The sequence below is a fragment of the Leuresthes tenuis genome, unplaced genomic scaffold, assembly GCF_036924035.1.
Source record: "Leuresthes tenuis unplaced genomic scaffold, fLeuTen1.0.hap1 SCAF_12, whole genome shotgun sequence".
NCBI lineage: Eukaryota > Metazoa > Chordata > Actinopteri > Atheriniformes > Atherinopsidae > Leuresthes > Leuresthes tenuis.
In genome coordinates this window covers 17754611-17772729 of record NW_027325366.1, presented here as the reverse complement: position 1 = coordinate 17772729, position 18119 = coordinate 17754611, and the positions used below count along the sequence as shown (strand labels likewise).

The 18119-nt window shown below is 39.9% G+C and overlaps 1 protein-coding gene across 1 annotated transcript; it reads left to right on the top strand.

Moving 5' to 3' along the window:
- Nucleotides 1–292: 292 nt before the first annotated feature.
- On the top strand, nt 293–8529 carry jam2b (junctional adhesion molecule 2b). The gene is made up of 10 exons (XM_072397632.1): nt 293–402; nt 2785–2850; nt 3752–3862; nt 4281–4430; nt 5997–6178; nt 6256–6364; nt 6454–6561; nt 8123–8141; nt 8241–8283; nt 8435–8529. Exons 1-10 carry the CDS (start codon nt 351–353, stop codon nt 8471–8473), a joined length of 879 nt encoding a protein of 292 aa, XP_072253733.1. The 5' UTR covers nt 293–350; the 3' UTR covers nt 8474–8529.
- The last annotated feature ends 9590 nt before the right edge of the window (nt 8530–18119 follow it).

Genomic DNA, 18119 nt, shown 5'->3' with positions numbered 1-18119 from the left:
CTTGAATGTTCTCTTTCTCTTCATTTTACATGTACTAAAATAAACTACGGCAGAAAACCAGTTAACGACAGTCTGAATGGCACTGCACAACGGTAACATTTGATGCGGGGCAGGTCAAAACACAGACCCCAGTCGGGTTCGTATTTCCGCCGTGTGCGAGTGGTCGCGCTGGTGTCCACTGGAGCGCGCGCCCCGTCAGTTGTCCGGGATACGCGAGGGCGCGCGCTCCCGCGCGGACGCTGTTGATGAAATTTGAAGAAGAAGCTGTTGAGAGTTTGGAGTTAAACTAATCCCATCCAGACTCAGTACACTGCCTCAGAGCTCCGAGCGGATCTAAACCTTGACAGACCATGATGACCATGAGGATGCTGGCGCTGCCTCTGCTCGTCACAGTTTTACACAGTGAGTTCTTCTGGTTTTCTAAACTTTTTGGGAGTTCTAGCGTTTTTTAAACGAGAAACTCACAAGTAAACTCACAAATTATGCACAATAAAGCATTTACTAAAAAAAATGAAAGTAAAGAGTAGCCCAGTCAACATGATTCTTATTTTCTTATATTTGTATTTACAGTATTTAGCTTTTCACCTGTATGTAGGTGTATTGTGTGTTTTAATTGTGTTATTCATTTGAAATGTATCGACTTGAAACACTTCAGTTTTTTTTTCATTAAACCTAACACAATAAGATAAGTTATGCATAGTAGAAACAGAAAAGGTAAACTAAGACGAGGACTTCCCAAATGTTCAGATAATAAAATCTGTGGATAATTTAACTGAACACTTTATTAAAGTTTCTTTATTCTTTCATCTAAATTTGCAAGTGGACATTGAATCAAAATGTACTCTGCAGCCACGAGACTGATACTCATTTTTGTGCAGCCTCTTGTAAGTGATTTGATCATTAGAAAAGCATTTTGGTGCATCGTTTCAAGTGTGGACAAATAGTTTCCATTTGCTCTCCATTCGGATTGGACTGACTCATTGATAAGTGTGTGTGATGGAGCTTGTGCAGAGGAGGGTGTTCTGCTGCAGGGCCAGAGGCTGCAGGGAGTGGCTGGGCTTCATGTTTACACTGAGCACCCTCTGATGCTTTTTGAACCCGAGATCAACAGGCTGATGAGATGCATCTCGCAGTACCTCGGAGGAGTTTGAGATCTCACCATTTCAGTTTTGAAGATAGCCCCCGACTGACCTTGTTGTTAATTGGACCGACATGAAAATGACCACTCGCTGTCAGGAAAAGTGCATTTGATGTTGCTGTGGGAATTTTAAAGGGTCGAGGCAACATGCTTCATGTTGGTAATTGCAGCTTTGACTTATGCATGTGTTTTGATCTCTTCTCTATTTACTCATGAGGGGCCAGATGTCCTCACACAGATGAAAAGATTACTAAAACTAAGATACTACAACAGTCCTTTGAATAATTTGGGAGAGATGCGTTTTTTTTTTTAAATCAATGTCCAATGCGTGTTAAGTTGTTTTAATTCCAACACCCTGGCTCTGAAATGCATTCCAGATATGTTTATAAAAAAAACATAAAACATATTAAAAGCATTTTTTTCCTCCACATATTTATAGCATCCCATGCAACCCACTTGTTGTTTGCAGAATATTTCAACATAATACTGCACAGACGGTATGTTTACACACACTTCTGTTTTACTTGGCTTACAAGGATTCAGGTGAAGCGTTAAAGTTAGAGCTGGGTTTAGGTTAGGGTCAAGGTAAAGCACACAGCGCAGGCTTCGAGGAGATCCTCAGAAGTGATGCCTGCGTGTGTGGTGTGTCAGCTGAGAAGTGTAAGGTTACTGTTACACAGAGTGGCTTTGTGTGCAGAGGAAAAGCACATGTGTGTGTAGATCACACACCTAGAGTGAAAGCCGTGGGATTTTCCCCTCCCCCTTCATACAACAAAATACGACATAAACATCTATAGTCCTCAAATAAAAGCTTGAGTGACAGATATTTAACGGCACACAAGTCTCACTTTATTACCATGCTTTCAATGCTTTGCATGTTGTGTCTTTCTGAAGGTGTGTCTGCTCTGTTTCTGTGTGTTTGAGTGTGTGTGAGCTGAAGGGACAGATCACTGACGGAGGTTATCAGGTCAGGATAGAGCAGCTTGTCAGAGGGTGATGCATCACCCACATTCCTGCACACCACCGCTCCTGGCACCACCAGGCTACGTGCTCTATATGTTGTTTTTTTGTTTTTTTTTCTCCTCTCTGATTTTAGGGGCTCAATTTACCGTGTTTGTGAGTAGACAGTGGACAGAACTACTTCACAATGTCGTTTTGCAGTTCAAATTCAGCACTGCTTAGGTCTGATTCACTTTTGTTTGCGGCAGCTTTTCAAGCGGTTGTGTCCGATTTGCTTTGAGTGCTGAAATTGTGCTGAAATTGCCTTCTTTCTCCTGTTCACAAGTGTGATTAGAGTCCTGGTTTCCAACTGCAGGCCCTCCATGTGAAACTACCTTTTTTTTTTTTGTGGAATTGTGTAACGTATGGGAGTAGCCAGTGTCTTATCTGCTGCAGACGGTGGTCAGAGCGCTCTCAGTTTGGAGAATCAGAGTAGGGGGGCTGACGGGGGGGAACCAAGCTAGTGCTAAAGCAGTGTCACATATCAAAAGAGCGTTCACTCAAGCTGTTACATGAGATTTGAGTCGTTTTAGGTGATGAAAAGTTGCTCTTCAGCGTAGAAGTAATTCACACAACCTCACCTTTGAAAAATGATACATTTGTTCAATCCCGGGAGATGTGATTTTTGTTCTGATTACCTCCTACAGGTCCCATCTGTCTGTCAGTGACCGTAAGCAGCAGTAAACCCAAAGTGGAGATTCACGAGCACACAGGTGAGACTGTGCAGCACACAAGTTTTGTATCCCATAAATTTTCATTTTGGTCTTTCAATGAACAAAACACACACATATATATTTAATATTTTAATTCATTCATCATGAGTGAATTTAGTTTTATGTATTTTGTAACCTAATTCCAAATATGAATAAAATAGTGACAACGTTTGTTTAATAAAATGTGAGTGAAATGTAAACCGTTAATCTGCATTTGCGTAACACTACATTATGCTCATTGTCACTGTAAGGAACTCCTACAAGAAAGGTTGGATGTGAAGGGATATTGCATCTCGTATCTTTGTATATCTAATTATCTCCTTCGTCTTCTTACAAAACGAACCACTCGGATCAACAGACAGACCACTGCAAAACTGGTTACTGCAGTTTGGAAAATGGATTTACGTTATCCCGAGTCAGCGGGAAGAGCAGGTCGTACTTCTGATTCAATCCCAGGTTCATCTAGTACGCATTTTCAAGGGTCTCAGGCCGAGATATACTGATGCGTCATCGGTGTGTCAGTAAAATAGAACCGCAATTTAATTAATAAAGGTGTGCAGAATGGGACTTGTAGAGTGCAATCTTTTTGAGCGGTTGATAAGACAAGAAAATTTCCGTTTGAGTCCAGTGAATTTAGCCATTTAGCTGAAATGACTTCCAACCCTCTAAAATGAGAATACAAAATATAGATAATTATTGAAAAATCCTTTTGTAAATGTACTTAAGAACAAGGGAAAATAGCATTTAACTCACGTCAGAAACATGAGGATTGCACATCAGTCCTCCAAAACCCCAGCAGCGCGGTCCAGTATTACTTAAGTAAACAGCTGGTGACGAAAACAGAAAAAAAGATTGGCGTCGTGTAAAAGGAACGTTTCTGTTGTGCTTTCTACCCTCTCAGATGCTGTGCTGTCCTGTGAGTTCAGGACAGAAAAAGATCAAAACCCCCGAATTGAGTGGAAGAAAAAAGGAAAGGGGGTGACTTTTGTTTATTTCGACAACAGATTTACTGGTGAGTAATACAATACCATGGCAAGTTCTTTATGTGTCTTGTGAAAGTTGTTTAGTGACCTTCAGTTATTGCCTCAACTCAACAAAGAACACTTTGGGCAAAGCATCTTCTCCCAGTGACCGACAGGGTCTCTCGATAGCAACACTGTGTTAACTGCGGTCACTCTGCAGACTGCCATGCTTTCTGTATGACTGACGGACCTTTCTAGCAAGAAATCAATACAATAAACACAACTTAGTTGTTCTTCTCTTCTCTCTGAGTCTTCTCTAAGGCTCACTTAAGAAAAATGTCCACAGCAAAGCTTCTCGAGAAAGGCAAATACTTTTGGAACATTTCTCTCCATCCTTGGATCATGCTTTTTTGTTGCGTTCCGTTTGGTGTTTCTTTTCCATCCTCAGTCATCTGCTCTCCACTGTAGGATCTTACGCAGGACGCGCAAAGATGGAGGGAGCGACGCTGACGATACACTCTGTCACCCAGAAAGACTCAGGAGAATATCGCTGCGAGGTGACAGCCAGCGAGGACCACGTCAACCTCGGAGAAGCTACCGTAACCCTCAATGTGCTCGGTATGACATGCGTGACTGTTTTCCACCTTAGCTTCTGCATTGTGACTTTTCTTCTTTTTTTTTTTTCAAAGTGAGCGGCAACCATTGCTGCGGTTCAGAGGGATTTGCATCAAATCTTAGAGACCTGACTGAAATGCAAGAACAGCTACAGCCCTTATTCATTAAAGCATGAGGGTATGAAAGATCTACGCTCATCGGAGTTGGTCAATCATCGGGTTGAAGATACCCAGTGTTACATTTATTATATAGAGCTCAGCATTTGATGTTTGATATTCAGCATTTATTGTTTAATGGCAACACTGGTCCACTGCATAAATTCTACATCTGTTACCATAAAGACTATGTTAAACTGTGCTATCCTGCTTTGGTTTCACGTACATGGAGATTTCTTAACTTTAGTTCTCAAAGTGCCTGTTTAAATCCGAACCATCATCTTACCTTAGATTTAGATAGTTTTCTTGCCTAAATCTTACTAGGTTGAGACTAAAAGGAAGTAAAAACAGTCAGAAGAGACGTTACGATTTTTAAAAAAAAGCACGAGCTTGGTTTTCCTGACCCCCCCCCCTTTTTTTTTAAACATGGATACGCTACCAACTTCTCACCCTGTGATGATGTTAAATGTCTTGTTACGTGATGTTTGATGCTGCTGATTTGGTCACAAACACTGATTAGGAGACAAGAAGAGGCTTTTGTCTGCAGACTTCTATGCAAGTGACCTTTCGTTCAAGACCTTTCATTCAAGACGTTTTCCACAGTCCTCTCACTTTTCAACTTTGCTCTCATAAGGGAATGGTTAAGGTTAGATGTTAAAAACACATGCTGCTATAAAAGGGAACTGTGCCCACGACCTTGTACCTCATACGCTGTGTGAGTGTGCTGCTCTGTTGCTTGGCAACTGATAACAAAATTGCATCCGATAATTATTTTCATATGAAAACGGTACAAGGTTAAGTATTTTGTACACTTAATCATCATGAGGAATTAAGGAGGAGATGGGATTGGTATGAGTAGTATCTGACTTTGATGATGTGTGGATCAGTGGTTGTTTACACATTCACCCTTCAGCCAAAACACCCAGTGTGTGGGGGTGAGTGTTCTATATGTAACAGACTCGCAACACTCCCAGTTTGTGCTGGGATAAACTCCAGCCCACTCTGAACAAATGGGTTTCACTTCACTTGAGTTCACTTCAGTGAACAAAGCTTTTTCAACCCATTTTTACTGTGAGCGTTAGCAATGCTAATGTTGGTTAGCTGCAAAATAGTACATAAACAGACATTTATAGCTGTCTGCAACCTGAAGTTGGAAGTTAAATAGTAACACACTATGTCATTTTGTTAGATTTTAGGTTTAATTTAACAGTGCGTGACAGTTTTAGCTCTTATGTCTTTGCAAAGAGGATTTTAACTGCTTTGTAGGAGTGGAAGCCTCAGACACAGCAGATCAATACATCAGCTGGTCATAAAGGTGTTTGAGTGCAGAGTGTTTACTTCCCAGAAATGACAAATGATATATTTTGGTGAACTTGTTTGCACCTTTTTGTGTCTTCCCTCCATGCCACCTCAGTGCCCCCTCATGTCCCATCCTGCGAGGTGCCGAGCTCGGTGTTCATTGGCACAGCCCTGGAGCTTCACTGTAAGGACAAGCTCAGTGTGCCTCCTGCTACCTACCGCTGGTACAAAGACAACAAGGCTCTGACGGCCACAGCAGATACGCCCTACAGCGTCGATGCAAACAAGGGCACGCTGGTGAGCACTAAAAGTAAAAATCTATATACACACACAGGTATAGCCATTCTTAACTTATCTCTGTTTGTTTGGAGCAGAAGTTTAAAAGTGTGTCCAAAGCGGATGCAGGGATGTACCGCTGTGAGTCGTCCAACAGTGTGGGAGCGCCCAAGAGCTGTGTGGCCCAACAGCTGAAAGTTATCGAGTGTAAGCATCTTTGTGGAAAAAAAAAGCCCAAAAAACCGCACATCAACAAAAAAAAACAAACGATAACGACGTATCTGCTGTCCTTCCAGATCCTTTGAATATGACGATTTTAATAGCTGGTGCTTCAGCATTTGTGGCGCTCATCCTGTTCTGCTGCATCTGTGTCTGTGTCTGCCGCCGCCGAGGATGCTGCAAGAGTGAGTCGTGTGATGCTGCTACAGATGTGTGTTCCGTTGTGTGAGAGAGGGTGTTTCTGTCATATAAACTTTTACTTTTGAGACATAGAAGCATATCCATATCCGTTTTGGTTTGTCTTCCATTCAACTATCACTGTAAACAAGAGCTTTGACAAGCTAAATGTCTAGTTTATATAACGTCAGACGCTGGTGGTTTCAGGTATCAGTGACATAATGGCGGCCATATTAAAACCTATGCACAAGTGCCAAAAACTGCAGTGCCTTGAATGGCCTTTTGAGTCGGCTCCACTCTCACACTGCAGCCCTGAAAGAAAGCAAATGCCCACACTAGAGGAGACTGGAGTTTTTAGTGACAGGTGCACCAAACACCAAAGATGGTAAACAACTAAACTTATAAACTTGAAGCATCAAAATGGCTACAAAACCGATGGCTACGTCATGTAGACTAGACCTATTTTTTATATAATCTGGGAGGGCTGAGAAATGTGATTTTGCGCTTATGCTTCCTAATTAAGGTATAATATATGTTTATATACAGTATATATGCAGTGTGTGTGTAGGTTCCTTAATTTGGAATGAAATTTAAAAAAAATAATGGCTTTTGATTTATATAGTTGCACTCTCAGTCCAAAAGAATGATTTAAGTCCATGATATGCAAATAAGTAAAGTAAATGTGCTGATTTTTGTCATTTTAATTACCTCTTTAGACAGTATTCATTCATTTTACAAGCACAACATAATGCTAATAATTGAACCTTATGCATCTTGTAAGGAATTAATTACTTCAGGTACAATCTATTACACAAAGGCAAAGTGCATTTGGTGGCAAGTTTTCAATCAGGAAGTGAATATTCACTGTCAGAGGTTATCATCTGAGACTTCTATTGAGTTCCAGCTGAAATACTTTGAATGTGGTGCTTTTTGCCCAGAGCGTACAAGGTAGAACCACCAAATACATCGCAGTGATGTTCAATTAAGGATAGGATTAGTGCTGAGGATGACAAACGTGTTTCATTTTGTAATACTTATCTTCAGCAACTGTTTTTTAGTCCTTGATGTGTTTTACTTTTTCAACAGTAATCACACTGACAAAAATGGAAACACAAAACACAGATTCACTCAAAGGCACCGACAGTGCGCCAACTTACGGATAGCGCATGTTCGGATATTATTTGAGTCAAAGATTCACTCTTTAGATGTAAAATATTCCATTACAATTGAATGTGTAAAAAGTGCGACTTACTGATCTGTTTCCTCATTCGAGGGACCAATTTAGCATCTTTGAACTAATTGCTTGCTTTTTACGGCCCTCAGTTTTACGGCTGTTCTTATCGTCGTCTCCGACAGACAGTTTTTAGTGACAGTGTCCTGGTGAACCCACGGTGTACTGTATGGTACATGTAATAAGTAGTAATATACACCGTAGTGATGTTATCTGTGTTACTGTGTTACATTCTGCCCTGCTTGGGAAATTGTAGTTACTAGTTATTAATCACCTCTGCCAATAGACAATTAGGTAAATGTGAAGATAATGACACCCTTTCTCTTTTCTCTGAACAGAGAGCAAGAAGGCAAAAAGGTAAGTGTTTCACTTTTTGCTCTCATTCCATGTTGCCTGTAAGTTTGTGTTGTCGTTGGGTAATGAGCTCATACTGAACTGTCACCCTCTGTCTTTCAGCACCAAGTCCTACAACCCTCCGCCTCCTCCTCCAACCCGTAACGTGAGTGATCAAAGGGCTCGCTATCATGTCAGGGCTTGTTTTGCTTCCATGAATTTGGGTTTGGCATTAAATGCTGTTGATAAACTGCTGATAACAGTTGTTTGGCTAATTAAAGGAAACGATTCCGTGTATGTCTCTCTGCTCGCTGCAGCTCAAGCACTACAAACAAACTCAGTCCTTTATGATCTGAGGGGGGAAAACGCCGATTTGATCCAAAAATCCCTGGTGTACGGTTACTGCAAAACAGACGGGGAAGTTGCCCGCTTCTGCGCGCTGTTTTCTGCGACGGGCACGCAAGATGGAGGGATCGTCAGACTTCAGGCAGAAGCAAAAAAAGTCTGGATTTTGCAAAGATCATCTTGCAAAATGTGCAACTTGATAACTTTTTTAGAAAAACTTGCTGTAAGATATCGTACAAGAGCTCCTGTGTCATCTGTGAGTCCACACACTTTTATAGTCCAGTTTTAAAGTCTGTTCTCACATTGTATCTGTCAGGTCCAGCACTTCAGCTTCTTTACGCCCCCTGTAGGTCAGCATCTGTAACTACCCACTGTAATTTTGGAAAGAAAATGTACATAGATCGTTTTAGGGTGGTTTATGCTTCATATTAACCTCAGCTAAAATTTGCATATTTACGTTTAGATATGATATACTTGTTATTTTTTCTTTTTTACATTTGACATATTTTTATAAACCTGTTTTGTTTGTTGGTCTCAAGCTGTTTTTCTTAAAAATGTCTCTTCTTATAAATCATAAGTTGAACAGGTGTCTGCACACACTGAACGGTCTTCGAGGAGCTTTGAAAAAAAACCTTTTATATTTGCATTTTTTGACCAATAAAGAAACATTAAAAAAAAAAACACAACGTCGTTAGCTTCACAAAAACAAGTCCAGAAGCACAGAGAATAGAACCGCGTGATGTGGTCTGATTGGGCATTTTAAAGGAGGAGGTGTTAGGTTGGTCTGCATGCAGCTGAGCTATGCAAAAGAACTATATCGTATAGTTCTCAATATTTTATGGCGTCTCTGAGTCTCAAACATTTTCATGTTTTAATCATGCTACCATCTTTATTTACACAGAAATGCAAATGTCCTGCAGCTGCTACTGTCTATGCATATACATGCAGTATACAAGTTACTCAACTTTAGCCTTTAGGAGTGCGTCTCTGAACGATATGGAGTGAAACAAAGTTTATTCTCCATTTTTGACAGTTTTTGTGACAGCAAACGCAAAGATTTACACAGTAAATTGTATTGCAAGCTCTTAGCTAATGCTGATAGCATTTTGATTAAAAACACTGCCTTTGTCATGCAGATATCATCACTACAGTGTATTTTATTGCTTATTACGTTTTGATTGTCCATTTATGCATCTCTGGATGTCCATATAGGGTATTCCATAAAAAGCGTACGTCAAGAAAAGCTAAATGTACACTATATTTGAAAAAAATCTTAGACAATCTGCCTGTATGTATTTATGGGACGTGGTCTCATTCTTTTATTGCAAACAAGTCGATCTGCAGGGGCCCTAGAAAAGAGATCAAGGCCTGGTTACATCAATCGAGTCAAAGTTAGCTATTGCACAAAAATGAGGGAGTGAAAACGAGGTGAAACGCCATATTAACCGTGGCCACCACTACTTTGGCTACTCGCATACAAAAACTCAGACCTTCCCAGAATGTGTACACAAATGAATTGTAAAACGTCCATTACATAATTTATGTTGGAATCATAATCATAATCATAAATAAATGTTGGAGTGCTAAGGGTTCATTAAAATTTCTGGAATAAATGCGTGAAACAAAACACAAGTTTCCACTTTGTGGTGTTAGACCCTGATTTTGACTTAGTTTTTGTAACTGGCCCTTGTTCCCTCACGCACAGCAGCTAGAGATTGACTCATCATAGCAGTGAAAGCATGAAACTTCAATTCATCCACATTTTTCTGAAGATTTTCTAAAAAGAAAAAGGTGTGTGCATCAGAAGAAGTATACTTTTCTATGAGAAAAATCAGTATCTCCCTACAGTACATAGAAATAATTTACAGTAGAACATTAGTCTGCTCTCGCTCTCTCTCTCTCTCTGTATATCTGTATATATATATATATATATATATATATATATGCTGTACCAACTGCTACCAAATGTATTCTTTTGACATAAAGCTGTTGCACAGGTGGCTCAGACATGATGACTGACAAATACTCATATATTCCTTTTATCTGGTAAATAGGCCGAATAATCTGAAGCAGATACACAATCTCCTTTATTTTAAGTAAACCAGTTTTCTTTTTCTCTCAACCACTAGAGGGCACCAGAGCAGTACCTCGACTTGCAGATACCAGTTGAGACGAGAGGGCTGCAAGATGCCAGCCATTATTCATTATTTGTCCATGAACAGTAGCACTATTGTTCTCCTCCTTTTGTACTCGCTGTTCTCCTTGTTGCGGTGGCCATCATTTCAAAGCCCCGACATGTTCTAATTTCCTGCGGCATCACTTTGCATGTTCCTGAAGACACAGACGTCTATGTGTGTCTTTGTATTTTGAATATTTGATCCATGTTTGTGTCAACAACTACACATTCCCAGATATCTTCGCATTTGGTCTCTGCACGATCTATAAGTGCAAAACGCAGACAATAACAGGGGTCTATGGACGTATATGATAACCTTCTGTAATGTTCATACAGTAAGTGGATCCTATTGATCTGCAAATACGGCTGTACGGTACAGTAGCTCAAGCATTTCTGATCAGCATCTGATTTCAGGGCTGCAGACAAAGGATCTCGACTGTGTGGCAAATTGCAAATGCAAATGTTGTGGCATTCAGTCAAGTGTGGAAAAACTATCCTCAGTGGAAACTGCTTTTTGCATAATAACATAATGACGGCACTTTGTGAATTTGTTTGATGTTTTGTTCAGTAATTCACTGCTCAGTATTCAGGGAGTTATGTTTAATGGAATAAATAACATTTCTAGACATTATTAAATGATATCCGCTTCTCAGTATGTATATAGACAAGTATTTTTCTGTGTCTGTGCATAAGCTCTCCGTTAGACGCCATTAAAAGAAACTATCTCTATACAATGCCACAGGGGTATTTTGAATGTGCCACGTAGCGTCTGTTGATACTCACTAGGCTTTCAGACAGCAGTTAAAAATGGAAAACATGTCTGTGTTGGTACTGTGGGGCACAAGAGGGCCCTCCAGCTACTTTTGAATTCCTGCACAATCTGTAAAAACTGATCTATTCTAGACAGAGACAAGTGAAACCTAATATTTGAAAGAATTACATTCATTTTCTGTTAGTGTTTATAGTCTTGTAAGGTAAGCTCTTCATGTGTCAGGATATCATTGTATTGGTTTGAATTTCTGTGTGCTTAATCATGTAAGACACTGAAGTCCCATATTACAAGACACAAATCTACTCAAGTAAACACTCTAACTATCCAAAAGGGAAAACTGTTTTGATGTTGTTAAATGTATTTGTGGATTAGCATCGATGTATCTGAGGTGGATTTTGTAGGGTTGGTCTTCAAAAAATGATCACAACAAGGGGGAGGAGTTTCACCAGGCAAGGTGTCATTTTTCATTCCTGTTGAAGATTCAAAATGAGTTTCTTTGTCATTTCTCTATGTAGGCTACTAGCATACATATAAATCTTCTGAAAAAACTTTGGACATGTTCATAAATCTGGGCATTCTTTCAGAGTACCCACATGTTAAAAAATACTTACTTGTTACATTCATTTATTTGTAGGAGCAAATCAAAGTGTTGCTAAGAGATGATTAGTTGAGGAAAGAGGTAATTACAGTTTCTCCATAATGTATTATGTCTGATTACATGCTGTATACACATGCTCAAAGGTTTTCAGCCTACCGAACAACAATAAGAAGGAAAGAAACAAAACAAAAACATTTTCAAGTGTTTTTCCAAATGAAGCTGCTCTCATTCAAACATTTTTCAGTTTCTTTTGTCAGATGCTGACAAAAAAGTGTCAGAAATGAATGAATTAAGGCCACGTGTCAACTTGTGGTCGCTTCCAGCATTTTCTAGACCGTTGCTCTGCTGTAATAAAATCCTGACTGTATGACTGCAGGGTCATCTGACAGAATCCCACATCATGAGACTTAAAAGACAACATCTGTGTGGTGAATTCAGCAGTACTTACATGTACAGTGATCTTCCTCAGAAAAGGTTTGAAGCGGCAGAATGTCTTCAGTGTTTTCTCACACACTCCACAGCACCAGAGATAATTCGAATCCTCAGGTCAAACTCTTACTGTAGTTTGACTCAACTGTGAAAAGTCAAAGAAACAAAATACGCTGCATCCACAGTAGTAATAGTATAAGCTTTATACTTAACTGTCCAGGAGAAAAGTTGCAAGATCTGCATCAGATTTCGGTCCTTTACATAATCCAGAAGCTGCCTCCAGTGAAAAAGGCAACGCCAATATTTAACACACACACACGTTATTTTTTCTACATAAAGTACCTTGAAATACTGCGTTATAATGTGGCTGTTCAGACTTTTGCAAGCGCTTGGGTGATATACTCATGGTCCTAAATGTCAGTCAGTCGTGGTAACTGAAAATAACTGAGTGAGCATGTAGGGCCTTTAATTAATATCAAAGCATCATATTTTATGTTTAACATGTAAACTAATTATTTCTGCCAGATTGCCTCTGATATGTAGTAACTGACACTGGAAATACTCAAGTAAAAGAAAATTACCACCAAAACACACTTGAGTAAGTTTCCATCTAACAGATTTTGGCCACTGGAACGTGAATATGTAAATACTGTACAGTATAATGACGTATTGACAGCTTTGGAAATATTGAGACATTTCAGACTTGGTGTGCGGACTTTCCCTCAGCTGGTGTCAATACATCAGTGGAGACCAAATCTCCCATGCAAATAATCCAGTCTGAGAACATGGATGTGCTTTGTGACACGTGGAACTGTGGTTTCACTGTTGTTACTGGCCTGACTATGTCTATGACTGGAAGTAACCAAAATATAAGCATGCACAATGCGCAGTTTCAATTCCCTCAGAGGATGTTGCATTGGGCCATTCCGTGCTGAGTCACTCTTTCTGTCCAGATCTCCCTACATCAGATTTTGGTCCTTGTTTATAATTATTCGGCGGGAAACGTGAATTGAAATGATAAAGTAATTCTTGATGTTCATTTCATATGAACCCAATAATGGGTCAACGCAATCGTGCGACAGATTGGGAACTACAGGCTGGTTCACACAATAGATGTTCTATAGATTTGTTTTGCGTCAGCTGTTTTGCGGTGCAGTGCTGCACAGCTCCTCTGGCCCACGAGTTTCCTCTTCTAACTTTTTTTCCACTAGTTGCAGTTTCAGTCATAGGAAGTGACAAAACCCAGCATTGTCATCTCACAATTTTTGAAGCCTGGATTATGAGTACTTTGTATAGATATATAATGTGAAGTAGACATCACATTGGGAAGCGTTTTCATTTGTTTATAGCAATGCATTTGGCAAATAATGGGGGTCAGATTTTGTGAGGGATGAGATTTCAGCAAAATATTGACTTGTTCATTAGCAGATCTTGCACCCAAGAGTGCAATTTAACTACTGCTATTAAAATTCCTTTTCTTTCTCATTTTTTTCTTTCACCGCCTCCTCCCCTCTTCATTAGATTTAACTGTTGTGTTAAATGAGGGAGACACTACAAGTAAATAGGGTCGAATTTAATATCCGATAGATAAAACCTTGAAACCGCCCTGTTGATCACGCATTAAAACAATTATCTTTCTTATTACGAATGTACAAAAATACGTTTATGGACAATTTTGGGGAGTTTTTAGAAATGAATCACATGAATCATTATCTAACTGAATAAGTGAAAAACTGCATCAGATAAGACACTATGATGACACTATTACAAAAGTGCGCATCTGACATTTTTATCAGTTTGAAGGATGAAAACTCAAACACTGCATGAACAACGTTTTAAGCTGTAACGTTCCAGCTTGCAACTTTTAGTTCAAATGTATTGCTAAGCAGGAGATGACACAGTTGTGATGTGGAGCTGGGGCAGGATGCCATCAGCTGTAACTTGTTCCTCAATAAACCCTCTTTTAGACGCTCAGTTCTGCCAGAACTCGTTCATGCTGTTAGACGCGCTCCATTTCGTGTCTAGTTTGTCTTCTGTTCTTCTGTCAGCGGGTCTGTTAATTAATTGATAATGTTTTTATGTTTGCGGTGCCCTGGAGAACGGTGCCCCAGCTACCCGTCCTCCTCGTTGTTCATTGGTTCAGCTACTCTCTCAAACCCTAAATACATTTAACACTTCACAGCTTCAGCTATTTTCGGCCCTTTGGGGCCAAAACAAGGTGCCTGGGCTGGATTTTTACAATGACCACCAGATCTGGCAGCTTGTTAAATAGCACTGCTCGACTGCCTGTTAGGCTTTTTTTCTATCTTTAGATATCTCAACAGGCCTTCTTTCTGGTTGCTGACTCTGGATTGCATCTCAAGTGGGTTACATCACGTTTGTAAATGTGTGTATATCAGGAAAAAAGCGATAGTTGAGAGAGTGTGAAAATATGTGAGACGAGGCAGCTGAGTACGAGTGGGCATTGGCTGTTGTGTAAATTCTGTGTCAGGTTCACAAATGTTAAATTAAACCTGAAGCTAGGTTCCATCAAAGACTTTCCGTTCCTGTGCTGCTTGGTGCAGACATCAGCTTCACTTGAGTCTACATGTGAGCTGACCTGCCCTACAAGCCTCCAGGAACTCCTCTGTTTAGGAGCAGACAGCTGGAAGCACACAACACATGGCACACAGCTTTCATAGACTGAGCGACTTTTTCTTTTCTCTCCTCCTTTTGAGAATTCTATCTTTCTATCAGCAATAATTCTGATCAAATAATCCCTTTTGTTTCTATTGTGTGGTTGTTGCACCCCACAGTTTGCAGCACATTTGCAGCCCCGACACTGTGCCTATTAGCAGCTCCTGGGTTATGCAAAACTTACATCATACAGACATCGATGTATGTTGGGCCTCAGGGAAATTGTCGTGGCACATGGAACAGGAAGAAGACCACTGACACAGACATACCACAGGAAACTCTCTTCCCGTTGAAAAAATAGCAACATTTAAACATTTAAACCTAACCAGACAGCATCCCCCCACAGTTTCATTAAATCTTTATGCTGTGGGTCTCTTCTAAAGCCAAGAGTCTTGCCGTGCATTTGTGTGTGCAGCGGAAAAGGGAAAGAAGAGAGAAAGTTTGCTGTCGGTTATCTCTGGTTTCTCTCATCTGAACGGCGCTGCTATTTAGCAACGCTCACTGACAAGACTGTAATGTGCAATTACAGCAGAAATAGAGGATGGAAATGGTTTTGCCTCGACTCAAACAAGCGAACAGTCACAAAGTCTGCCCTCCTGCACAAAGTGATCCGTCATGACTTTGACTCCCACAGAAACGCTGCTTTTTATTTGAGCTAAACTAGGAGCAGTGTAGGCAGAGTGAAATGCTTTGTCCCCGTTTGTGGGCATGTTTGTGAGAGCAGTGTCACTACACTGCGTGTCTTGAATACTCAATCGTGTTATTGACCAGCAGCTAATCAACCCAATTAGCCATGAAAATTCCTACCAGATCTTTTTTTTTTAAATTTTTTTTTTGCTTTTCAGATTCTTTTTTTTTAAATTTCCCTTTGGAGTTTTCATGTCTGTGTGATTTGTTGTCACTGAATAAAATGGTCATCTTTACAGTGCAGCTCCTGTGGCTGTACCCACTAGTTTCCTCTTCTAACCTTTTTACCACTAGTTGCAGTTTCAGTCATAGTAAGTGACTAAACCCAGCACAAAACCATTGCCATCTCACCATTTTGAAGCCTGGATTATGTAGTACTATGTATAGATATATAATGTGAAGTAGACATCACCTGCGGCAATTCACAACAATAAACACAACATTTTAAGTTAGCGCTACAGTCAAGTCATTCTCTCTGTTAATTACTTTAGTGTGGTCAGGAGCCTGTTGCATTAAGTTTTTACACAAAGGGGCCTTAAAGTGTCACATTTGGATGGCAGGTAATATAGCAGTGGCAGGACACATTATAATGAAAGTATGAAAAGTGTTGACAAAGCTTTCTGCTGCAAAATATATTTTGTTGTTTATTGTAATGCCTAACCGCTACGTTTCCTTAAACTTAGGCAAGTATTTTCAATACATAAAACACAGTTGTAGAAAGAAGGAAGACAAAATAAATCCAGAAAAACGGGAGATTGGTTGCACAGACATGTTTGCTCAACATGAAAGTATTGAGTTGAGGGTTTGCCAACATAAATTTGTTGAGTTTGACATTGATAAACTTGATCCATTTATGCTGAGCAAACGCATGTCAATCCAACATGTGCCCAAATTATCTTTTGAGTGACAGTCGGTGGCATCTGTGAATGTTTTCCAGCAACAAAGGACATTTACAGAATGTTCATATGATATTTAGGATAACCACTTACAACTACAATGTTCTGTACAGGACGCAGGTGGGAAGTTGCTGATGTCCTTAATATCAATAACAGTCCCTTTTGGCCTGTTTTTTTTAAATTTTTTTTTATTGGTATTACAGTCATTCAGCACTTTATTTGTTTATCAAACTTTTGTTTGTTCCAGACCTTCAAATTAACCCTCATATATATATAAGGGCTCTTATTCACCAAGCCGACAATTGCCAATCAGGAATGTACAAAGCTGTTAAAGTTTACACATATTTGTGTTTTCTATTAAAACATCAGATAGGAAGGCCGAACGCCCTTCCCCAAAGATATATAATTTCTTATTAGTCACCCTTAGTCACCATTCTGCATCAGCTCGAACGATTAAAAAACAAAAGCAAAACAAAGCTATTTCGTTTATGCACAAAATATCTTAAGAACACCTACAAAACTACTTTTTGCCATCGTAGGGTCAGATACTGATGTGCAAGTAATACAACAGAATAAAACATTTGAGCATCGAATTTGAATTCATCTTCAATGTTCACGAAACAAAATGTTTTTCGGAATGTAGAATTACAAAAAATAAGGAAGCTCATACAGAAATCTCATTGGATACCTGCTCCGTTGCCTAAAACATAAACAGGAGTCACTAATACGCTCTTTTACGGTTTCAGTATCGCAACCACAAATCCAAAGCCAAGCCTAAAAAGAATGCATGGGAATTAACTTTGCCACTGCCCATCAGTACAGAAGACTGTGATGGGAAGAGTGCTATTTAAGGCTGATTAACATTCAAGAGGAATCCTGAGCACTCAAGTATTATCCTTTTAACTCACTGCCCACAGAGGAGCAGAGATAGCGAGCAATGGAAAGAGTGGTAGAAACGGAGAGATTCTGATGGGAAGAGAGAAATTTCACTGGACAAAAGCCTGTTATTGAATTCCTGTCATGATCCTTTGTATAATAACCCCCCCCCCCCCCCTACAGGCTTTTAAAGGCTTGCACCATCCCACTCCCATCGGACTTCAATAGCTGGAAGTGTGTTACTGCATACAAGCTCTTGCACTGTCTCACCAATGGCTGATGCTGCCTATTGGATTAGACATTCCATCTCTAGGGCAGAGCTTATAAAACATCACAATGCATCCCATCAGTGTGTGGAATGACAAATGATCATTGTGTTCATGGCCTCCATACTAATCATCAGGGAAAGTCAAGTTGTGTTAAGAGAAAAGCAAAGTCGTACCTGTGTATTACTGGCACTGATCGGCTGGCCACAGGAGCCATGATTAGGCCTGATTGCTCTGTGATTTGAGCATCCTCAGACCCACAGCTCATCAACATCCCTCAC

What these genes read in the sequence shown, in the direction of transcription:
- jam2b (XM_072397632.1), top strand. Translation starts at nt 351, where the DNA reads ATGATGACCATGAGGATGCTGGCGCTGCCTCTGCTCGTCACAGTTTTA. An exon ending in GCTCGTCACAGTTTTACACA is followed by an intron (nt 403 to 2,784) that starts GTGAGTTCTTCT and finishes TACCTCCTACAG; the next exon opens with GTCCCATCTGTCTGTCAGTG. An exon ending in TTTCGACAACAGATTTACTG is followed by an intron (nt 3,863 to 4,280) that starts GTGAGTAATACA and finishes TCTCCACTGTAG; the next exon opens with GATCTTACGCAGGACGCGCA.